This window comes from Eutrema salsugineum, unplaced genomic scaffold (assembly GCF_000478725.1).
Source record: "Eutrema salsugineum unplaced genomic scaffold, Eutsalg1_0 scaffold_5, whole genome shotgun sequence".
NCBI classification, from domain to species: domain Eukaryota; kingdom Viridiplantae; phylum Streptophyta; class Magnoliopsida; order Brassicales; family Brassicaceae; genus Eutrema; species Eutrema salsugineum.
In genome coordinates this window covers 15,490,623-15,512,681 of record NW_006256612.1, presented here as the reverse complement: position 1 = coordinate 15,512,681, position 22,059 = coordinate 15,490,623, and the positions used below count along the sequence as shown (strand labels likewise).

Genomic DNA, 22,059 nt, shown 5'->3' with positions numbered 1-22,059 from the left:
AGATGGCAATGGTCAACGTGATCAACGGTGAGAAATAGATCATATCCTGTGACGGCTTCACTGTTTCATTTTATTTACAGAAGGATTATTATAGACACTTATGTTCTGTAGTTCTTGTTCGAGTCTCGCCATATATAACTCTGTTTTCTTCATATTCGATTCGGATCTGTACGAGAATCTTCGTAAAGGTAGATATTTACTTGGATCTCAAAATTCTCTCCTCTTTCGTTTGTCTTGTGCATTTTTGTTTCTATATTTATGAATCTGTGTTTGTATGGTAATTAATTTGGGTGACGTGTTGTGCTACTTTTCCCGGTCGAATTTTCTTGGGGCTTTTACTTAGACTTTATTTCTCTGAAAATTTCTATATCAAAAGTATGAATCTTTGCTCGACCTGATGAGATTTTGTTGTGAAATTGGGTTTAGTGATTTTTTCTTGGATTCTTGTATTTTTTTCTTTTGGATTCCTTTAACCTAGAACCAAATTTGGTGGAAAAAAGGTTGTTGGTGAACTTGGAAGATGAGTACACTTGAGACCACGAGAGCTGAGCTTGGTTTGGTAGTTGTGTATTTGAATAAAGCGGAGGCGAGAGACAAGATTTGTCGAGCTATTCAGTACGGTTCCAAGTTCTTGAGTGATGGACAACCTGGCACTGCTCAAAATGTTGACAAGTCCACCAGCTTGGCTAGAAAAGTTTTCCGTCTCTTCAAGGTTGGTTGGTTGGTTTTCTTCATCTTTTAATCCAATTTCAGATCACAGTTTACTTTCACTTGCAAATTGCAATAATAAGCTCTGAATGGTGTTCTTCTTGTGGTGCAGTTTGTGAATGATCTTCATGCTCTCATTAGCCCTGTTCCCAAAGGGACTCCACTCCCGCTTGTTCTGCTGGGAAAGGTAATGTTGTTGCTTGGTTTTAGAGCCTTGTTTCTTTTCCACAAAATTGATTGATATTCATGTTCTGATCTTGGCAGTCCAAAAACGCGTTGCTGTCTACGTTCTTGTTCCTCGATCAAATAGTGTGGCTTGGCAGGACTGGGATTTACAAGGTGAGGGGAAGTCTGCATAACAAGAGACTTATTTTTTCTTCTCGGGTTAAACTGTTTGCGTTCTGCAAATCTGCTGCTCTAGGACAAAGAACGCGCTGAGCTTCTTGGACGTCTATCCCTCTTCTGTTGGATGGGTTCTTCCGTCTGCACATCCTTGGTCGAGGTTTGTTCACTGTGCCATTGAATTGTTTTGTTATGTCTTGGTGTGTAATGGCTAGTCACTTTCTTCGATGTCAATGTTTAGATTGGGGAGCTTGGTAGGCTCTCAGCATCAATTAAGAAGTTAGAAAAAGAGATGGGGAGCAAGGATAAACACCAAGTAAGCTTTTCCTTTAGCCATGGTTCTTCTTTATGCACTAGTGTAGAAAGAAACTTGGGTGATATAACATATTATTTTTTTATTTTTTTTGGCAGAACGAGCAATACCGTGCTAAACTAGAGAAATCAAAGGAGAGGTCATTAGCTCTGATCAAAGCAGGGATGGATGTGGTTGTTGCTTTCGGATTGCTTCAGTTGGCTCCAAAGAAAGTCACTCCCCGAGTCACAGGCGCCTTTGGATTCGCCTCCTCACTTATCTCTTGTTATCAGGTCATTTCCTTATCTTTTCAACAAAACATTTTGCGTTGTGGACAGAATTCAATGACTAAAGCCATCCATCTCTCTCGCTCGTGCAGTTATTGCCATCGCATCCAAAACCTAAGACGGTCTGAGAAAAGTAGTTTCCTGTACGGACGGATATGTTCCATAGTTTGGTATTATTGTGACTGTTGTCTTAATACTTTTGTTTAGATGTCGTCATAATACTTTTGTTTAGATTCTGTGATATAGCAGTATAATGGTAAACGTTTGTCTCTCGGTTTAGGAAAAAAAGAAAAACAGAGTATTATTATTACTATTATTGCGAGGTGTAAAGGTGTTATTGTTCAAACCTTGAGCAATGCTACAATGTCAACGACGCAAAGAAATGGGTAGAGAAGCTCTAAGCTCAAAGTAGAGCACACTAAATATAAATAAATATTCTCACGGTTTTGTACTGTAGTTTACTTTGAGAAACAGAGCCTTGGACAATAAACAGAAAAAAAAAAAGTAACTCTAATCTAATAATACTCCCCTCAACTAAGAAAATCCTACGATGGATGGATTGTAAAGCATCATCATCATCAATTTATGGAGCTTACAAAAACGTACTGAAATCTGTGTTAAATTGACAAACCAAGGTTTCCTTTTTCGTCAATGATTGTTTAAACGATTCGTCGAAGTTTGAAAGCCATCGTTGCAATTCTGCGTTCGTCTCCGGTTTCAATCCGATAATCAGCTTATTCTTCTTCTTCTTGTTCTTCCTCGTTCCTCTTATTTGCTTTCGATGAGATTTCTCGGTTTGCTTCATTTTACGGCTCGCAGCGGATAACGCCTCAGACAACGACGACAGATCGATTGTCTTCTCCTTGAAAGCATCTATGGCGTCGATCGCATGCTTCAGAGAGCTGAGATTGAGAGGAGAATGACAACCATCGTCGTCGTTGCTCCGCCGTCTGACCGTGAGGGCTCCTTTAGTTCCCGGGTTCATCAAGGAGGTTCACGGCGGACTTTGAAAACAGGGGTTTATACACTTTGTAGGAAATATATATATATATATATATATATATATATATATATATATATATATAGTAAACTAATTCGAGCATAAATGGGCCTTTCTGATGGCCCATTTGCCAAAAGCGTTAAAATACAGGACGCTTATTCAAACACGATGGGGTTGTGTTTTAGTGCCAATTGTTGGAGAGACAAGGAAACAAAAAAAAAGGGAGGTCAGAAGTTGGAGACATCAGTGCGATCAAAGAAAAGAGCAGATGGGTGTCCATTAGGGACCAAAGCAAGTCTCACAGGACTCGCAGCACCTTCTTCAACGCTCAAAATCCCAGTGTTGAAGTTGATTTCAGTGTTAACGAAACCAGGACAAACACAATTGATGATGAATGATTTCTTCTGCTTGCCCAAAACTCGTGTCAATGCTATCACTGCAGCTTTTGATAGTATGTATCCAGACATTACTGTTGGCCAACCTTTGACTTGTAATGAACCTTCTCTGTAATCCTTGAGGTACTCATTGATCACTTGATCTATTTTCTCTTCCGTTAGGTTCTCAGCATCACTCAGCACTCCTTTTGCCCATTCATTTGACACATTCTGTGTAGTAGTAATGTAAATACACATTTACATAAAAGTTAAATTCAATTTGACAAGAAAATCAAGATCGTACCTCTAACTTTCCCATGGTGGAAGCAATGCTGACGATTCTTGGGGAATGAGATGATTCAAGGAGAGGAATCATGGCCTGGCACATTCGCTTTACCCCGTAGTAGTTTGTCTTAATACACTCCTCCACTATCTCATATGTATCGCTCATTATCTTTGAAATATCGGTGGGTGCACCAGCCTGTACTAGTAGTCATTTGTTTTTATGGGTAAGCCTTAATTACCTCTCAAAGCAAAAATCTCAAATCGCAAGGGAAGTTTAGATATTACTGTACCTCGGCAATTTGAGCTTTGAGAACATCGACATTCACATTTGCCCCTCCAACTCCGGCATTATTAACCTGGAGAGACATACACCAAACCAGAAAAATCAGAAGACTAAAAAAAGTGGGAAGAGTATTTATTATACATATATATATATATAGTTGCTGCTAAACAGGATCATTTCCTACTTAAACATTTATCTGTGTCACTGATTTAGATCCGATAGCGAAATCAAATGCAGCCAATATCACCAGATGTAAGCCAGATTAGATCGATGGAATACTAGATTCAAGAAACACAAATTTTACCAGGATATCGAGTTTCCCGAAGTGGGTCTTTATAAAACCAGCAAGAGAAGCGATGCTGTCTGGATTGGAGACATCAAGTTGGTGAAAGGCGAGGGCTTGATCAGAAAAACCATTCTCTGCCTTGAGCTTTTCGACAGCTTCAAGACCCTTCTTCTCATCTCTCGCTGTTAGTATCACAGTTATCCCATTATTAGCAAGTTGCCTGCAGATCTCAAACCCAATCCCTTTGTTCGAGCCAGTGACTACTGCAACTCTGGACACAGTCAGAGGAAACAAACGCTCAATTCAAAGTTATTTTGAAGGTTATTCATCAGATTTTCAAGCCGAGGTTAGAGAGAGGATGCACAAACCTTGACTCTGCCATTGAATTAGATGAAATGACAGAAAAGTCAACGGAGCTATCGTCTTGTAATGGTTCTAATTTCAATTAAAAATATATTTCAATTTATATTAAAGAAGGACATGGAGGGGCCTTAAAAACACAAAGGCGAATTGGGGAGGTATTCTATTGGGATGGAATGATGGCCGATATCCGGCAGTACGTGGCACGCTGTCAGGTTTGCCAACAACAGAAATACTCTACACTCGCGCCAGGAGGGCTGCTCCAACCCTTGCCCATTCCCGCGGCTGTGTGGGAGGATGTGTCAATGGACTTTGTGGAGGGCCTGCCTAAGTCGGAAGGGTACAACTCAGTGCTGGTGGTGGTTGACAGATTAACGAAATATGCTCACTTCATTCGGTTAAAACATCCATTCACGGCGGTGGAGGTAGTGATGGTATTTATCCAGGAAGTGATCAAATTGCACGGGTTCCCGCGTTCCATCGTGTCGGACAGGGACAAAGTGTTTACCAGCAATTTTTGGAAGGAGCTATTTCGCCTATCGGGTACCAACTTGTGTTTCAGCACTGCTTATCATCCCCAGTCGGATGGGCAGACTGAGGTCACCAACAGAGGGCTGGAGACATACTTGCGTTGTTTCGCCGGGGACAAGCCTCGAACGTGGTCTCGTTTCTTACCCTGGGCAGAACTGAGTTACAACTCCTCCTACCATTCGGCGATACAAATGTCACCTTTTACGGCTACCTATGGAAGGGACCCCCCAGTGTTGATTCGATATGAGACGGGGTCTACATCTAACGCCAGTTTGGAGGAGCAATTGCGGGAGAGAGATGACACGCTGGTCTTGTTGAAGGAGCGTTTGCACAAGGCTCAGCAGCTGATGAAACGTCGGGCTGATGAGCACCGCAGGGACGTAGAATTTGAAGTTGGCGACGAGGTATTCCTGAAAATGCGTCCTTACCGACGTTAGTCTCTGGCTAGGCGTCCGAACGAGAAACTCGCAGCTCGGTTTTACGGTCCTTTTCCTGTGGAAGCTCGGGTGGGGAAGGTGGCTTATCGCCTGCAGTTGCCACCTGAGGGCCAGGATACATCCGACTTTCCATGTTTCGCAGCTTAAGAAAGCTGTCGGGTGCTCACTCACACCAGTGGACATCCCACCTCAGTTGACAGCAGAGGGAATCCTGGAAGCTGAACCAGAAGCTGTGTTGGAGTTCCGTACCAACGAGGGAACACGTCAGGATGAAGTTTTGATTAAGTGGAAGGGGTTACCAGAGTATGAGTGTTCCTGGGAATGGGTCAGCACAATGAGGAGACAGTTTCCCCACTTCGACCTTGAGGACAAGGTCAATTTCAAAGGGGGAAGTATTGTTAGCAGTAAGGCCCAGAAACCACCTATTCTCTACCAGTATGCGAGGAGAAACAAGGCCCAAGTGAGAAATGAGTAAGCATGAAAGGTGATATCCACTACAGGTCGTGAGGCGGTGGCATTGACTTGGGTGTTTACTACTATAGTTAAGGAATAACCACGGTTAGAGGGAATCTAAGCTGTTGCAACGGATCACGTGAGGCGTAGTGACGTGTAAGGAGACTCTCGGGGTAGTAATATTAATATGGTTAGATTTCACTAAGTATGTATCAAGGATATTGATCAGAGCTGTAGGGGAGGAGAGAGACTCCATTATCATTCTCTCGAGTCCTGTAACTTCTTTGATCATTCCGTAATAAAGAACTTATCTAGTATTCTAGAGTTATTCAAGTAAATCGTAACAAGACATTTCTTCTATATTTTCTATTTCTTTTGTCGACCATTCCATTTAAAACCCAACAAGGATAAAAATTACAACAGATTGAAGTCCAACCCATATTAACAAAATAAGCCCACAATCGTTAAACCCAAATACTCTAGCGAAAGAATATGACCCATGTGAGATAAGTAGATAACAATTACCACACACGTGTAAGAGTTGTTGTTACACATGGAAAATCTTCCTTGTTTTCCCCATGGAAGTGTTGAATTAGGTAGGGTTGTTCCGAGGCCAACAGAGACTTAACCCAAATGGGCGATATGTACTCTAACGTAAGAATATGACGGATCGGTTAAAAGGGACGTATCATCTTCCATGAAAGTAACTACCATCAAAAAAAAAAAAATGTACACGACAAGAAGAAGCTGAAAGCTGTTCTTGTTTTTGCCAGAATGAAAAAAACGGCATCAGATCGTGAGTGCACCTCCTCCTCCTTCCATTATCGGGTTCTCGTCAGATGCATCCGACGGTTGAGGTTTAGGCTTAGTCGTCGTCCTCGAAAAACCGTAGCCCAGAGAGCTTCCGCTTGCTTCACATAGCTGCCGTATACCATTTATACCAATACAATTTTTTCAGACCAAACCAAAAATCTGATTATAAAAAGAAACGATGAGAATGATCGAAAATGAAACGCACCTCCGTTAGTTCAGACAGGTGACGGGTTCTGAATTCGTTGATCGTGTTTGCGATTTCTGATGTCGGTAATTTCGCCTGAGAAGGTTTTTTAACCACAAAAAAATGAACATACGCTATGTTTAAGATTATTTTCAAAGACAAGAGATCATCATCATGTCTTACCTGAGCAAGAACAGCAGCTGCCAACTGCAGACTTGGCTCCAGAGTCTCCGGGACAACCTACAAGTTTTCGTGATCATGATGTATTAGTGTACGATCAAGAAAGCATATGTCTTATTTAGTGGAAAGTGAAAGGGTTTGTGAATATTACAGCAGTAGCACCGGCTTTTTCTAGATTAAGACCATGAACAACGTCGTGTGCACGGACAAAGGTTTTGACATTGGGGTAATACTTGCTCAGAGCCCATACACATCTGTAGTTTGCTCCTGGTGCGTCTAAGGCAACCACAGCAGCACATGCTCTCTCAGCTCCAATTTTGTGGAGAACCTATTTGTTTGCACAAGTAAAGTAATATTTTTAAATGCTGGTACAGTCTGTAATTGTATCGTGCGTCTTTTATTTTCTTTTTCTTTTGTGTACCTCTCTACTACCAGCGTCTCCAAAATAAACCGGGAGATCCAAGGAACGCGCGATAGTCACTCTCTCACTGCAAATAATATATGAGGTTTTCAGGTAAGCAAAGAATGCGTGTAAGAGATATGGAATTTTAAATCAGAGAAGTTAAAACGTGATCTCAATGTATGTGGTTGTAACTGAAAAAGCCCACATTTTCGGTTTATCAGGAGAACAAGATGATATCTGAAACCTACTTTCTCCCACAAATTGATACAGGAAATGAAACTGTTACCTGCTGACATCGAGGGCAACGAATGGGATAAGTCTTTCTGAGAGAAGCTGGGCAATTATCTGAAAGTAACAAATAAAAAATGGCGAAGAAGTTAGAAACTCCGACTGTCTACACTGATGTTCTCGTCTAAAACGCATAAACTGAAGAAGTTCAGATAATGTATAAACCTGACCAACTCGTCCAAATCCGCAAATAATTATGTGATCCTGCAAATCATCCGTCTGCAAAAATAAAAAAAATCAGCCAAGAAAAAGAGGGATTAGACACCAGAAAGCCTTGCAATGAATTCTGGATCAAAGGATGTGTTAGCTTCAGAACGACACTTAAATCAAGTGGTACTATTATTGATGGATGATTGACTTATGGAGTTAAAATCCTATACACAAAATCATCATGATTCCTACCTCACTTTCAACCGGCAATAAACTTCTAACATCATGCAGCTCAAATCGGGATGCAACTAACTGGCCACCAGCAGCTAACCAAGGTGTTATAGCCATTGAGATTCCCACGACAAGAAACAGCAACGAAGATAACTGAGGAGACATTATACCCTGGAAGAACAACCGATTAGTGCGCTAGGGAAAAGACCGTTGAAATAACTATATGTTTTGAAGACGCATCGCTGCTTATATACCAATTGGTTAAAAGAAAAAGACGTCATGTCGATAACAAACCTGATTGACAGCTTCTCCGAAAGCAACAAATGCAAACTCTCCACCTGGAGCCAGAAGAAGACCAGCTCTAATTGCAGATATGATTGAAATGCCGAACAATTTGGCCATGATCACGAGTAATATAGTCTTGCCCACTATCAAGAGTCCTAACGTTCCCACTACGATAGGGAAGTTAGAGAGAAGAAGTTTGGGATCTATAGACATGCCAACCTAAAATGAGTGGAACTCTTCTTGTTAGTTTTGTGCATGTGATTAGTGATTACACATGTTTACAGTTGAAAGAAACATCAGAATCTTAAGAGAACATAAAATATATTTTCTGTTCCCATCAACAATGTTTTTTTATCCTTTTCAGAAATGATAAAGTTGTTTCAAAACTCATAAATTACCGTCATGAAGAAGAGTCCTAGAAGAAGGCCACGATATGGAGCAATATCTGATTCTACTTGCAACGAAAATTCTGTTTCCGCAAGGAGTAAACCAGCCAGAAACGCTCCTAATGCCATGGAAAGTCCAGCCTAATTTATATAAACGAGAAAATTTAGCAGAAAAGAAACAAAGGCATGGCAGAATATATGGAAATGGCCAAATAGCAACAAGATCATTGTCATACGACTCATACCCTAGCTGTCAGTAAACTAGTCCCAAGAATAACAAGAAGTGTGTTGGCAGAGAATATCTCGGCGTTTCGATTTTCTGCAACTTGCTTGTAGATTGGTCGAAGAAGCTGTGTGCCACAAGAGTGTCATCAATGCCTTAGATTATAACACAATATTAGTACCCGAAGCACCAGTAAAATTTCATGATAAGGTCCTGAAAACAAGCTTCTTCCTTTTGTAGCAAATCTAAAACATTTCACCTTACAACTTTGGACTTAACTTATTTTAAAATCTGGCGTCTCAAAAGTTAAGGTATCTGAGACTTACAAGACGGCCACCAGCAATTATGGCAGTAATAGCAACAGCTGCTTTGACTGCAGCAAGTCCAAGAGCTTCAGCAATGGCTTGAAACCCAATCTGAGAAGAACAGTTAGAAACTTATCAATTTCCTACTAGTGATACTTCCTCGACACCCTTGAGTATATACTAGCATTTACCACCACTATTAGCAAAAGATAACCACAACGTTTCTTCTTAAGAGAGCAGCAAATAACTCATCAAACCTCTTACTTAGATAATTGCCAACACATGGCATTGAACACAAAAGCAAACCGTACTCAAGAAGAAAAAAGGAACCCTAGAGATGAGCTTACCCCTCCTTTCGATGAATTAGGTGAAATAAGTGGAATGAGAATCAGTAAAACAACTACAGCTAGATCCTGTAAAGAAAATAACAAAATGATGAGAAATTCCCAGCATAGTTGTATTTATATACGTGAAGAATGAAATCTGTTCTTAACCGACCTGAAAAAGCAAGACGGAAAATGTAGCCCGTCCATGTCTAGATGTACTCTCACCCCGTTCTTGTAGAACCTGAAAGCCAAATAGATTGTTTCCGTTCAACCAATTGGTAGCTTGATTGCATATAAAACTAAATGAAAGGACTGTTACCGAATTCCTTTATATAAGATCTCTATCTGAATACAGCCAAAAAATGTTACCTGAAGGACAACAGCAGTTGAGGACAGTGCCAAGCCATTTCCGATAACTATTGCCGCTGGACCAGCCTGACCAGCAACATAATGGGCAATCAATCCAACTACTGCAGCGGTCACCAGAACCTAGATTACAATAATAGAATTGTAGATTAGAGGACTTGGAAACAGAAACATCAAGCAGGCACGTACTGTGGTTGATCTTCAAGTAATCAAATCACCTGAGCGGAGCCTAATCCAAAAACATACTTCTTCATGGAACTCAGTCTTTCCACAGATAGCTGTCAAATCAAATAAAAACAAAAATTTGGCTCTTCTACCAAACACAATTCAAAAGAAAAAGCACAGCATACACGTATATCATACAGTACCTCAAGACCAATGTTGAAAAGCAAGAACACAACTCCGAATTCTGCGATGGCCTTGGTGGCGTGCACATTACGGATTATCGAAAGACCATAAGGACCAATCAGTATTCCAGCTGCTAAATACCCAAGAACAGGGCTGCCTATACATTGCAGCACATGAATCTCTATGCAACATGGGAATCGTAGGAGTTTGAGAAAAGGGGAAACAAGGAAAATAAAATAGAATCCTAATTACCTCCAGGAATTTTTTGAAATAGAGGAACAAATATGACGCTTGCAAGCAGTAACCACAAAAAATCTAAAAGGGAAGCTTCTTCCTCATTGACCTAATAATTGCAGAAGATTCAGCCTGCAAACTACATTCCATACAATTTGCTAGTGAATTGGAAAAAGAACAAGAACAATCATTGATACCTCCTGGTGAGGAAGCATCTCAAGCAGTTTCTTAATTCTCTTGGGAAGTTTCTGCACTTGCCGGATCAACGGCTTCTTACTGGAAGACACATCTCCCGTAGTAGTGCTGATAGCATCTGGCTGTTGATGCAGCTGATTGTTTCCTCCTACTCCATTGGAGTATAGTGTCAGTCTGGAACGAACAAGAAGCTCATAGTCAACAAAAAGACTATATTCACGACAATAAAATGATCCTTCAAAAAGTGATGAAATGAAGAGTAAATTTTGAAACTAACCCTGCTCCGAGAAGTGCAAACCCAAGAATTAGTTTGGGCCATTGCTGTTTGACAGAATCAACCAGACTCGCAAACACTGTCGTGGACCCATCTGGATTGGAAGAGAAGAATGATGCAGAAAAGAAACGAGAGGATTTATTAAACGATGCCTTGGGAGAATTAAGCGAAGAACCCTCTTTTGACAGATCTTTCTGTGTTTCCTGTTTTTTCGTCTGAATAGCAATCTTTGACTTGTCAGAATCTGTTTCAACGACTTCAGAAGACTCTACACTTGGCTTTCCATTCTCATGATCCCTTGAATCATAAGGCTGAGTTAGCTTTTGAGCCTTCTGACCAACTTTATCAGGTTCATGATCAGCTGTGTTCTGTACCGCTGATACATTTTTATCTATTGGTGATTCCCTTTCAACCTGAAGGCTAAGATCTTCAATATTGCTTGAGAGTACCACCTCATCCTCGAGGGGAGTTTGTTCATCCTCGAGAGGAGTTTCTTCTGGGGTCTGCGAGATGGATAGAGACTTCTCTGCTCTCTGCAAAGCAATCTCTGCATCATTAACGCGTTGCGTAGCCTCAAGCTCAAATGCGACAGCTTGTTCAGCCAATTTCATGATATTTGCGACATCCTCCTCGGCTTTCAAGGCCCTGATCTGTATTGTCTCAGCAAACTCATTAAACTTGTCCACTTCCTTCTGCAGCTCATCTTTTTTGCGCTGCAAGCAACTCAGTTGGGCCTCACAATTTGCTAAATTCACTTGGCATACCTTTATGTCATCCTTAGCAGCTAAAAGTGCTTCTTCTTTATCTTCAACATCGTCTCTTTTCTCAGTCTCTTCAGACGCCTCTGGAATAGCATTCCCTCCACCTACTTCAAGTGATTCCACTAAAACCCTAAGCCTTGCTTCAGCCAGAGATAACGCCATCGTAGCCTTTTGAACAGCTTCTTTGGCCACAGATTCCTCATCAACTGTATCTCGCATAATATCAAGGGTTTTGTTGACCTCATCCCAAACACTAGCCGCTTCATCCTTGAGTGCTATCGCAGTTTCTGATATCCTCTGAGCCTTTTCCTCAAACATGGTACTATTGAGCCTAGCAACTTCCAATTCTTTGATAGCCTTGTGTAGTAAATCCTTGAGTTCCTCCAAACAATCATTTTCGTTTCCTTCCGCTCTCACATCTTTTTCTTCTTTCAAGATTGTAGCTTGGACTTCATCATTACTTTCTGAAAACCCCGCATCAACACGAACAAGAGAATCATTACCTTGACAATGTGACCTAAATCCAAAGGGGATCTGTGTAGAATGTCCAGCTATTGATTTTCTAGGATGCAAATGGCTATAAATTTTTCCAGAATTGAAGGTCAACGTAGCACTTTGCGTAACATTCCTCCTCAATCGAGTACCCAAGTGGAGCAATTTAGAATAAGTCTTGTGATCCCAGAATCTACTGCTGACTGTAGCTTTGGGACACAGTTTCGCATTGATCAACCGATTTGGGAAGCAGTAACTCGCACCATTCCCACCATGAAGTAAAATCGGCCGCTGAACACTACAAGCAGATTCCATGTCGAATCAATCTAGAGTAGCCTTACTTTATCCCTCAAACCTTCACACCTGTGGAGCAAATCGAAGTTCCACGGTTGTAACGAAAATCACATTCGGACTTGAAACGAAAATAAAAATTCGGCTCAGAAGTCCGTATATGAAATGAAAGAATTCGAAAAAATCACGAAGCACAGCTTCACAAGCACAGAGAGAGAGAGAGACTAACCGATCATGGAAAATGGGTGTGACGGAGTAAAGAAGAGTGGCGGAAATAGAGCTTAGCGGAGCCGAAGACTGATCGAAATGGCTCGTCTGATAAATTCTTCAGTTCCGTTTCAAAAGGTTTTTCCCGTATCGAAAATCGAATGAGAAATGAGGAAGAGAGTCCCAACTCCCAACAAAAGAGAAAAACAAAAAAAAAACGAAGGAAAAAAAAACTGCAAAATAAGCCACCAACCTTTCATGGCAATCAAAAGGGGTTTTTGCAAGAAAACCCTCAAACTATACAGACCTCCGACTTTCAAAATGACGTAAGGGACCCATAAGTTGTAAAATATTAATTTCCAACCCTTACTGATTACTCAATTGATTTAACCAGTAAATACGAGTTACATTACTTTATGAGCCCTTGAGTTGACTAATTTATTACCTTCGTCTTTTTTTTTTTCGTTTTTTTACCTTTTTTTTATGTTGTAACGATCCATCTACATATTATTTATTTATTTTCATAAGCTTACAGTGGATTAAATGTAACCGAGTTCAGTCAAATGATAAAGCAAAAAACTAAGTAGTTAGGGGATAAAGATTTAAGTGATTATGACTCTTGTGCCAATAAAGAATATATAATCGTAAGGCTTTGCAAATGAATATTTGATAGTAGGTGGTGGGGGTCTTTTGGTATGTCACAATGATAGATACACTTGATAGATGGCTCTTGGAAATTTTATTGAAGTTGAGAAATGGTGCCCATAACAGTTAGCTTTCAAAATAATAAAACCTGATAATTAAGGATTACAGAAACAACGTGTTGCACAATCAAGCCTCTCTCCCTACCTCTATCACCACCTATAAAGGCATTGACAGAGAGATCCGGAACACAATCACTGCGACCCTTTGGCTTAGATGACAATCATGGTATCGCTGCCGTTGATTTTTTTCATGCATTTTGCCGTAAATTGAAGTAAAATTCAATTTTCTTGTTTTGACTTTATCGTTTGTGTATATTTCACCCAAACGAGTTATATGTACTCTAACGTAAGAATATGACGGATCTGTCTTGCCAGAATGAAGAAATGTACACGACAAGAAGAAGCTGAAAGCTGTTCTTGTTTTTGCCAGAATGAAAAAAACGGCATCAGATCGTGAGTGCACCTCCTCCTCCTTCCATTATCGGGTTCTCGTCAGATGCATCCGACGGTTGAGGTTTAGGCTTAGTCGTCGTCCTCGAAAAACCGTAGCCCAGAGAGCTTCCGCTTGCTTCACATAGCTGCCGTATACCATTTATACCAATACAAATTAATCAGACCAAACCAAAAAGCTGATTATAAAAAGAAACGATGAACTTGATCGAAAATGAAACGCACCTCCGTTAGTTCAGACAGGTGACGGGTTCTGAATTCGTTGATCGTGTTTGCGATTTCTGATGTCGGTAATTTCGCCTGAGAAGGTTTTTTAACCACAAAAAAATGAACATACGCTATGTTTAAGATTATTTCCAAAGACAAGAGATCATCATCATGGTCTTACCTGAGCAAGAACAGCAGCTGCCAACTGCAGACTTGGCTCCAGAGTCTCCGGGACAACCTACACGTTTTCGTTATCATGATGTATTAGTGTACGATCAAGAAAGCATATGTCTTATCTAGTGGAAAGTGAAAGGGTTTGTAAACATTACAGCAGTAGCACCGGCTTTTTCTAGATTAAGACCATGAACAACGTCGTGTGCACGGACAAAGGTTTTTACATTAGGGTAGTACTTGCTTAAAGCCCAGACACATCTGTAGTTTGCTCCCGGTGCGTCTAACGCAACCACAGCAGCACATGCTCTCTCAGCTCCTATTTTGTGGAGAACCTGTTAGCTTGCACAAGTAAAGTAATGTTCAGATGCTGGTATAATCTGTAATTGTCTCGTGCGTCTTTTATTTCCTTTTTCTTTTGTGTACCTCTCTACTACCAGCGTCTCCAAAATAAACAGGAAGATCCATGGAACGCCCGATCGTCACTCTATCACTGCAAATAAAATATGACGTTTTCAGGTAAGCAAAGAATGCGAGGAAGAGGTAAGTGAAACTGGCTGGCGCAATACGAAACAGTCTCAAAACAAATATTTTGAAGCGGAGACGTTGAAATGTTATCTCAGTGTGTGTGTAAGTTACTGATAGTGATCACACTTTCGGTTTAATATGAGAACAAGCTATCTGAAAACCAGTTTAGCCCAATTTGATAGCCTATTCCGCAAATTATGTTACCTGCTGACATCGAGGGCAACGAATGGGATAAGTCTTTCTGAAAGAAGCTGAGCAATTATCTGGAAGTAATAAATAAAATATCGTGAAGAAGTCAGAAACTCTGAGACATCCCGTGAAGCAGACTATTGACAGAGGTTCTCATGTGAAATCATAAACTGAAGAAGTTCAGATAATGTATAAACCTGACCAACTCGTCCAAATCCGCAAATAATTATGTGATCCTGCAAATCATCCGTCTGCAAAAAAAAAAAAAAAAAAATCAGCCAAGAAAAAGAGGGATTAGACACCAGAAAGCCTTGTAATGAATTCCTGAATCAAAGGATGTGTTAGCTTCAGAACGACACTTAAATCAAGTGGTACCATTATTGATGGAAGATTGACTTACAGACTTAAAATCGTATACATAAAATCATCATGATTCCTACCTCACTTTCAACCGGCAATAAACTTCTAACATCATGCAACTCAAATCGGGATGCAATTAACTGGCCACCAACAGCTAACCAAGGTGTGATAGCCATTGAGATTCCCACGACAAGAAACAGCAACGAAGATAACTGAGGAGACATTATACCCTGGAAGAACAACCGATTAGGGCGCTAGGGAAAAGACAGTTGAAATAAATATCTGTTTTGAAGAAGCATTGCTGCTTATACATCATGTCGATAACAAACCTGATTGACAGCTTCTCCGAAAGCAACAAATGCAAACTCTCCGCCTGGAGCCAGAAGAAGACCGACTCTAATTGCAGATATGATTGAAATCCCGAACAATTTTCCCATGATCACGAGTAATATAGTCTTGCCCACTATCAAGAGTCCCAAAGTTCCCATTACGACAGGGAAGTTAGATAGAAGAAGTTTCGGATCAATAGACATGCCAACCTGAAATGTGTGGTACTCTTTTTGTCAGTTGAAAGAAACATCAGAATCTTACGACAACACCAAAAAAATATCTTTGCTGTTTCCATTAACACTGTATAATATAAATAAAGTTGTTTCAGAACTAATAAATTACCGTCATAAAGAAAAGTCCCAGCAGAAGACCACGATATGGAGCAATATCTGATTCTACTTGCAAGGAAAATTCTGTCTCCGCAAGGAGTAAACCAGCTAAAAATGCTCCTAATGCCATGGAAAGTCCAGCCTATTTTACAGAACCGAAAAATTTAGCAGGAGAGAAAAATTGGCATGGCAGAATATATGGAAAAACGCCCAAATACCAACAAGTTCAAGGTCATACCCTAGCTGTCAGTAAACTAGTCCCAAGAATAACGAGAAGTGTATTGGCAGAAAATATCTCGGCGTTTCGATTTTCAGCAATTTGCTTGTAGATTGGTCGAAGGAGCTGTGTGCCACAAGAATGTCATCAATGCCTTAGATTATAACTCCAGTGAAACATATGATTTGTACCCGAAGCAGCAGTGAAAGCACAACAAACATTCAGGAAAACTTGCCTCTTCCTTTTGTAGCAAATCTAAAACACCTCACCTTACAAATTTGGTAAAACTTATTTTGACATTAAAAGTTACAGTATCTGAGACTTACAAGACGGCCACCAGCAATTATGGCAGTAATAGCAACTGCTGCTTTGACTGCAGCAAGTCCAAGAGCTTCAGCAATGGCTTGAAATCCAATCTGAGAAAAACAGTTAGAAACTTAGCATTATCCTTACATTGATACTAACATTTACGACAACGTTTCTTCTTAAGATAACCACAACGTTTCTTCTTAAGAGAGCAAATAAATAATCAAACCTTTTACTTAAGATAATTGCCAACACATGGCATTGTAAATAAAGGTACCCTTGAGGCGAGCTTACCCCTCCTTTTGAAGAATTAGGTGAAATAAGTGGGATGAGAATCAGTAAAACAACGACCGCTAGATCCTGTGAAAATAATTAACAAAATGATGAGAAATTCCCAGCACAGTTATATTTATATACGTGAAGAACGAACTCTGTTCTTAACCGACCTGAAAAAGCAAGACGGAAAATGTAGCCCGCCCATGTCTAGATGTACTCTCACCCCGTTCTTGTAGAACCTGAAAGCCAAATAGATTGTTTCCGTTCAACCAATTGGTAGCTTGATTGCATATAAAACCAAATGAAAAGACTGTTACCGAATTCCTTTATAAAAGATCTATATCTGAATACAGCCAAAAATGTTACCTGAAGGACAACAGCAGTTGAGGACAGTGCCAAGCCATTTCCGATAACTATTGCCGCTGGACCAGCCTGACCAGCAACATAATGGGCAATCAATCCAACTACTGCAGCTGTCACTAGAACCTAGATTACAATAATAAAATTGTAGATTAGAGAACTTGGAAACAGAAACATCAAGCAGGCACGTACTGTGGTTGATCTTCAAGTAATCAAATCACCTGAGCGGAGCCTAATCCAAAGACATACTTCTTCATGGAACTCAGTCTTTCAACAGATAGCTGTCAAATAAAATAAAACAAAAATTTGGCTCTTCTACCAAAAAAGTTCAAAAGCAAAAGCACAGCGTACACATATATCATACAGTACCTCAAGACCAATGTTGAAAAGCAAGAATACAACTCCGAATTCTGCGATGGCCTTGGTGGCGTGCACATTACGGATTATCGAAAGACCATAAGGACCAATCAGAATTCCAGCTGCTAAATACCCAAGAACAGGGCTGCCTATACATTGCAGCACATGAATCTCTATGCAACATGGACATCGTAGGAGTTTGAGAAAAGGGGAAACAAGGAAAATAAAAGAGAATCCTACTTACCTCCAGGAATTTTTTGAAATAGAGGAACAAATATGACGCTTGCAAGCAGTAACCACAAAAAATCTAAAAGGGAAGCTTCTTCTTCATTGACCTAATAATTGCAGAAGATTCAGCCTGCAAACTACATTCCATACCATTTACTTGGGACTTTGAAAAAGAACAAGACAAATCATTGATACCTCCTGGTGAGGGAGCATCTCAAGCAGTTTCTTAATTCTCTTGGGAAGTTTCTGCACTTGCCGGATCAACGGCTTCTTACTGGAAGACACATCTCCTGTAGTAGTGCTGATAGCATCTGGTTGTTGAAGCAGCTGATTGTTCCCCCCTACTCCATTGGAGTATAATGTCAGTCTGGAACAAACAAGAAGCTCATAATCAACAAAGAGACTGAATTCACGTACAATAAAATGATCTTTCAACAAGTGATGAAACCTAGTGTAAATTTTGAAACTGACCCTGCTCCGAGAAGCGCAAACCCAAGAACTAGCTTGGGCCATTGCTGTTTGACAGAACCAACCAGACTCGCAAACACTGTCGTGCTCCCATCTGGACTGGAAGAGAAGAAAGATGCAGAAAAGAAACGAGAGGATTTATTAAACGATGCCTTGGGAGAATTAAGAGAAGAACCCTCTTTTGACAGATCTTTCTGTGTTTCCTGTTTTTTCATCTGAACAGCAATCTTTGACTTTTCAGAATCTGGTTCAACCACTTTAGAAGACTCTACACTAGGCTTTCCATTCTCATGATCGCTTGAATCATAAGGCTGAGATAGCTTTTGAGACTTCTGACCAACTTTATCAGGCACATGATCAGCTATGTTCTGTACCGCTGATACATTTTCATCTACAGGTGATTCTCTTTCAGCCTGATGGCTTTCATCTTCAACATCTTCATCCTCGAGGGGAGTTTGTTCATCCTCGAGAGGAGTTTCTTCTGGGGTCTGCGAGATGGATAGAGACTTCTCTGCTCTCTGCAAAGCAATCTCTGCATCATTAACGCGTTGCGTAGCCTCAAGCTCAAATGCGACAGCTTGTTCAGCCAACTTCATGATATTTGCGACATCCTCCTCGGATTTCAAGGCCCTGATCTGTATTGTCTCAGCAAACTCATTCAACTTGTCGACTTCCTTCTGCAGCTCGTCTTTTTTGCTCTGCAGACAGCTCAGTTGGGCCTCACAATTTGCTAAATCCACTTGGCATTCTTTGATGTCATCCTTAGCAGCAGCTAAAAGGGCTTCTTCTTTATCTTCAACATCAAGAGTTTTCACCAATAAATCTTCAGAGGCCTCTGGAATACCATTCTCTCCACCAGCTTCAAGTGACTCCACTACAAGCCGAAGCCTTGCTTCAGCCAGAGACAGCGCCATTGTAGCCTTTTGAACAGCTTCTTTAGCCACAGATTCTTCATCAACCGTATCGCGAATCACATCAAGGGTTTTGTTGACCTCATTCCAAGCACTGGTTGCTTCATCCTTGAGTGCGATCGCAGTCTCCGATATCCTCTGAGCCTTTTCCTCGAACATGGTACTGTTGAGCCTAGCAACTTCCAATTCTTTGATTGCCTTGTGCAGCAACTCCCTGAGTTCCTCCAGACTATCAGTTCCGTTTTCTTCCGCTCTCACGTCTTTTTCTTTTTCCGAAATTGCGGTTTCACTTTCCGAGAATCCCCCATTGGGATCATTAATTTCAGCATTACCTAGACAATGTGACCTAAATCCAAACGGGGTACATTTAGAATTTCTAGGACTGTAGAATCTTCCAGTGAAAGCCAAGGTACCATCACTATGTGTTACGTTCCTCCTGAATCTGCTACCCAAGTGCACTCTAGAATAAGCCTTGTGATTGGAAAATAGTTTCGCGCTCATCAACCGATTTGGCAAGCAGTAACTCGCACCAGGAAACATACTCGGCCGATGAATACCACACGCAGATTCCATGTTGAATTAGACTACTTTGTTCTTAGAGAACACCTGTGAAGCAGCTCGAAGCTACACGATTTTAGGAGCCTCAGAAAGGATTTGAAACGAAAACCAAAACCCGGAGAATGATTTGGATGAAATGTATAACAGCATCAAGTGCCCATCAGAAACGCGAGAGAGAAAGAGACTGACCAATCATGGAAAAAACGGTGGGAATAGAGTTCAGCGAGCTCAAGAGTAATCCAAGTGAGAGTGGCTCGTTTCGTACAGATTTTTTCTTTTTTCTTTTTCTTCAAATTCTCCGGTCAAAGTTTCTCTCTCCTCTGTTTGAGTTTCTCGCCTCCGCCAACCAGACAAGGTAAGGTTTATTTTCCCGTTTCTGATAAAATTTACGAAAACACCCTCTCATATCATACGTAATGAATCTTGTATGATTCATATCATCCGATAACCAGTTGGTTTGATTCGGTACGTAATTGTTTTTCGAACCGAACAGATATTCTAAAGCATATATTCTTTCACTTCGAAAGTTCTTTACAAAATTGCATCCCAACCAAACCATATATATATTTGGCAATAAAATGACAAGATACAGATTCATGAACTATGATTATTACATATTAGGAAATAAAAATGAATTCTTAAAATCAAGATTACAAAATGAATTCGCAAGAGTGAAATGCGAACCTCCATCACCATCAGCAAGCATGTCGTAATTAATCAAACAGTGGAAAATCAATTTTTTTTTGTTTTGTTTTCTTCGTGTGTTATAATAAGTAGAAAAAGTGAAATGTGTAACGAACAAATCCAAAAAAAAAAAAAAAGTGTCTTCATATGGAAACAACTCGTTACAAATGAAATCAAATTATATCGCCGCAACATTCATTCAATTCAACCATGCACTCACAACTCAGCGAAGAGACATTTCAAGACTGTGAAACGCCGTTCTCCTCCTTGGGCTCGACGGCGATGTCTTCGGTGGGCTCCGGCGGAAGAGTGTTGCCTGAGGCGGTGCGACGGTGGTTGGCGGCTTGGAGGACGTGAGCGTAGTTGCCTTTCTCGAGGAAGAGTTGGTTAAAGTGATGCCGGCAATAGAGGACGCCGTCTAGGGAGGCGTACGAGGAGTGAGTCAGCGTGCAGCCACCGTGAGCGCACCGGAAACATGTCTTGTGGAAGCATTCTCCTTCCATTTGCACCTGTCGTTATGTTTATACACCAAGGAAACCACACGTAAATCAACCGAACCGGATTGAACCAATCAATTCTTCCAGAATTTGCAAAAGCAAAAAACTGACTGACCTTTTCAAGAGGGTAAACAGTTTTCTCACAAGCTGCACATTTGTCTTGTGTTCCACAGAAGATGGAAGATATCTTGCTCGGAGTCTTAGTCTGTACGTAATGTTGATATACATCATCAATACAATCAAATACACACAAATCCTATTCATTTGGCCAATCACTCACTACATAATGAAATTTTAAAAAAAAATGTTTCGCTGATCTTGTATATATAGAACGAGCTAGCGAGATATGGAGAGAAATCAATGATGAACGTACCAGCTCTGGCTTCTCAGTTTTTCCTGAGAAAAGAAAGGAACTTGTTTCAATCATGATGATTCTCATGAAAAAAATGCGCAGAAATATTAGAATATTAACCTGGTTGAAAATTTTTGCTGAAATTGCCAGATTCCTTGAAGAGTTGCTCAAAATGAGTCTTGCAGTACAAGACTCCGTCCATGGAGGAATAGTTGCTCATCTGTCCATCAACAGTTTCCATACATAAATATTGTTTCCGTAAATGTACGGTAAATAATTATTGATATAACATGACATCATGTATGGCAATATATATACATGGCATAATCATGCATGAAAGATCTAACAAGAGATCTTTTACGTAAGTTTAACAATATGCAACACATTACCACAAGGGTTCCATTGCAATGGGTGCATCTGAAGCAAGACTTGTGGTAAGGCATTCCTTCAATGGACAACATATCCACCACATAGACTGTCTTATCGCAAGCATTGCATTTGTCGAGAGTTCCTGTGAAAGACATTTTTTTCTTTTCTCTTTTTCTTGTTTTTTTTTTTTTCCTTTTTTGTGTGGTTGTTTCCTTCTTCAAGATCCTAAATGAATCAGATTTTTTTTTCTTTCTTTTATCAGATCAAGAGATCATCTGAGGAAGTAATTAAAGAAGGAAACCCACAAAAAGAGATTAAGGATTTTTTTTTTTTTTGTTTACCTCAGACAAAGGAGGAACCAGCGAAATTTCTGTCTTCTTTTATACGAAACTTTGTTGCAATTGTGAGGTTGTAACGGAGGAAGATTTTCTTTTTCTTTCTCTCTCTCTCTCTCCCTCTCTCTCTCTCCCTCTCTCTCTCTCTTTGTTTTTGCAAAATAAACGAGATAAAATTGGGTGGCAAAGTGATGATTGGAGTTGAGCAAAAGAAGGGTTTGTGGTTTCTGACAATTTCAATCCATTAAGGATGTTACTTTAAGCCAACTGTCTCTGAGGTGGTGCAACCCATG

At 40.4% G+C, this 22,059-nt stretch overlaps 6 protein-coding genes across 6 annotated transcripts; 1 reads left to right on the top strand and 5 right to left on the bottom strand.

Annotated features, from left to right (window-relative positions):
• Window positions 1-42: 42 nt before the first annotated feature.
• Window positions 43-1,971, top strand: LOC18994712 (peroxisomal membrane protein 11C). Its single transcript, XM_006418399.2, has 8 exons — window positions 43-188; window positions 501-712; window positions 821-895; window positions 973-1,047; window positions 1,130-1,210; window positions 1,292-1,366; window positions 1,462-1,635; window positions 1,722-1,971. Exons 2-8 carry the CDS (start codon window positions 521-523, stop codon window positions 1,755-1,757), a joined length of 708 nt encoding a protein of 235 aa, XP_006418462.1. The 5' UTR covers window positions 43-188; window positions 501-520; the 3' UTR covers window positions 1,758-1,971.
• Window positions 1,972-2,072: 101 nt separating this feature from the next.
• LOC18994711 lies at window positions 2,073-2,635 on the bottom strand. The gene has a single exon (XM_006418398.2). It carries the CDS (start codon window positions 2,612-2,614, stop codon window positions 2,222-2,224), a length of 393 nt encoding a protein of 130 aa, XP_006418461.2. The 5' UTR covers window positions 2,615-2,635; the 3' UTR covers window positions 2,073-2,221.
• An 88-nt stretch (window positions 2,636-2,723) lies between these two features.
• Window positions 2,724-4,326, bottom strand: LOC18994710 ((+)-neomenthol dehydrogenase). The gene is made up of 5 exons (XM_006418397.2): window positions 4,226-4,326; window positions 3,876-4,128; window positions 3,579-3,644; window positions 3,308-3,484; window positions 2,724-3,234 (listed from the first exon to the last, which is right to left on the bottom strand). Exons 1-5 carry the CDS (start codon window positions 4,237-4,239, stop codon window positions 2,857-2,859), a joined length of 888 nt encoding a protein of 295 aa, XP_006418460.1. The 5' UTR covers window positions 4,240-4,326; the 3' UTR covers window positions 2,724-2,856.
• Window positions 4,327-6,159: 1,833 nt separating this feature from the next.
• On the bottom strand, window positions 6,160-12,824 carry LOC18994709 (K(+) efflux antiporter 1, chloroplastic). The gene is made up of 21 exons (XM_006418396.2): window positions 12,603-12,824; window positions 10,833-12,445; window positions 10,558-10,729; window positions 10,379-10,469; window positions 10,147-10,283; window positions 9,997-10,056; window positions 9,782-9,901; window positions 9,585-9,653; window positions 9,434-9,499; window positions 9,108-9,197; window positions 8,804-8,908; window positions 8,571-8,699; window positions 8,182-8,391; window positions 7,909-8,058; window positions 7,672-7,725; window positions 7,505-7,563; window positions 7,237-7,303; window positions 6,967-7,143; window positions 6,819-6,875; window positions 6,657-6,731; window positions 6,160-6,559 (listed from the first exon to the last, which is right to left on the bottom strand). Exons 2-21 carry the CDS (start codon window positions 12,395-12,397, stop codon window positions 6,428-6,430), a joined length of 3,585 nt encoding a protein of 1,194 aa, XP_006418459.1. The 5' UTR covers window positions 12,398-12,445; window positions 12,603-12,824; the 3' UTR covers window positions 6,160-6,427.
• A 681-nt stretch (window positions 12,825-13,505) lies between these two features.
• Window positions 13,506-19,864, bottom strand: LOC18994708 (K(+) efflux antiporter 1, chloroplastic). The gene is made up of 20 exons (XM_006418395.2): window positions 18,064-19,864; window positions 17,788-17,959; window positions 17,609-17,699; window positions 17,377-17,513; window positions 17,229-17,288; window positions 17,014-17,133; window positions 16,818-16,886; window positions 16,666-16,731; window positions 16,392-16,481; window positions 16,087-16,191; window positions 15,862-15,990; window positions 15,519-15,728; window positions 15,270-15,419; window positions 15,027-15,080; window positions 14,845-14,903; window positions 14,539-14,605; window positions 14,271-14,447; window positions 14,123-14,179; window positions 13,960-14,034; window positions 13,506-13,862 (listed from the first exon to the last, which is right to left on the bottom strand). Exons 1-20 carry the CDS (start codon window positions 19,542-19,544, stop codon window positions 13,731-13,733), a joined length of 3,501 nt encoding a protein of 1,166 aa, XP_006418458.1. The 5' UTR covers window positions 19,545-19,864; the 3' UTR covers window positions 13,506-13,730.
• A 416-nt stretch (window positions 19,865-20,280) lies between these two features.
• Window positions 20,281-21,586, bottom strand: LOC18994707 (LIM domain-containing protein PLIM2b). The gene is made up of 5 exons (XM_006418394.2): window positions 21,452-21,586; window positions 21,183-21,282; window positions 21,084-21,106; window positions 20,826-20,915; window positions 20,281-20,722 (listed from the first exon to the last, which is right to left on the bottom strand). The coding sequence occupies exons 1-5, from the start codon at window positions 21,584-21,586 to the stop codon at window positions 20,453-20,455; spliced, it is 618 nt and encodes a 205-aa protein (XP_006418457.1). The 3' UTR covers window positions 20,281-20,452.
• Window positions 21,587-22,059: the final 473 nt, after the last annotated feature.

Coding starts and splice junctions, on each gene's coding strand:
- LOC18994712 (XM_006418399.2), top strand. CDS start 521: ATGAGTACACTTGAGACCACGAGAGCTGAGCTTGGTTTGGTAGTTGTG. Junction 1,048..1,129: donor GCAGGACTGGGATTTACAAG/GTGAGGGGAAGT, acceptor CTGCTGCTCTAG/GACAAAGAACGCGCTGAGCT. Junction 1,636..1,721: donor CACTTATCTCTTGTTATCAG/GTCATTTCCTTA, acceptor TCGCTCGTGCAG/TTATTGCCATCGCATCCAAA.
- LOC18994711 (XM_006418398.2), bottom strand. CDS start 2,614: ATGAACCCGGGAACTAAAGGAGCCCTCACGGTCAGACGGCGGAGCAAC.
- LOC18994710 (XM_006418397.2), bottom strand. Junction 3,485..3,578: donor TCAAAGCTCAAATTGCCGAG/GTACAGTAATAT, acceptor CTACTAGTACAG/GCTGGTGCACCCACCGATAT. Junction 3,235..3,307: donor CCACCATGGGAAAGTTAGAG/GTACGATCTTGA, acceptor ACTACTACACAG/AATGTGTCAAATGAATGGGC.
- LOC18994709 (XM_006418396.2), bottom strand. CDS start 12,397: ATGGAATCTGCTTGTAGTGTTCAGCGGCCGATTTTACTTCATGGTGGG. Junction 7,304..7,504: donor GTTGCCCTCGATGTCAGCAG/GTAACAGTTTCA, acceptor TATTATTTGCAG/TGAGAGAGTGACTATCGCGC. Junction 6,560..6,656: donor ACCTGTCTGAACTAACGGAG/GTGCGTTTCATT, acceptor GGTATACGGCAG/CTATGTGAAGCAAGCGGAAG.
- LOC18994708 (XM_006418395.2), bottom strand. CDS start 19,544: ATGGAATCTGCGTGTGGTATTCATCGGCCGAGTATGTTTCCTGGTGCG. Junction 14,448..14,538: donor GAGACGCTGGTAGTAGAGAG/GTACACAAAAGA, acceptor GCAAGCTAACAG/GTTCTCCACAAAATAGGAGC. Junction 14,035..14,122: donor CAGCTGCTGTTCTTGCTCAG/GTAAGACCATGA, acceptor AAACCTTCTCAG/GCGAAATTACCGACATCAGA.
- LOC18994707 (XM_006418394.2), bottom strand. CDS start 21,586: ATGTCTTTCACAGGAACTCTCGACAAATGCAATGCTTGCGATAAGACA. Junction 21,283..21,451: donor ATTGCAATGGAACCCTTGTG/GTAATGTGTTGC, acceptor GTTGATGGACAG/ATGAGCAACTATTCCTCCAT. Junction 20,723..20,825: donor CTGTTTACCCTCTTGAAAAG/GTCAGTCAGTTT, acceptor ACATAACGACAG/GTGCAAATGGAAGGAGAATG.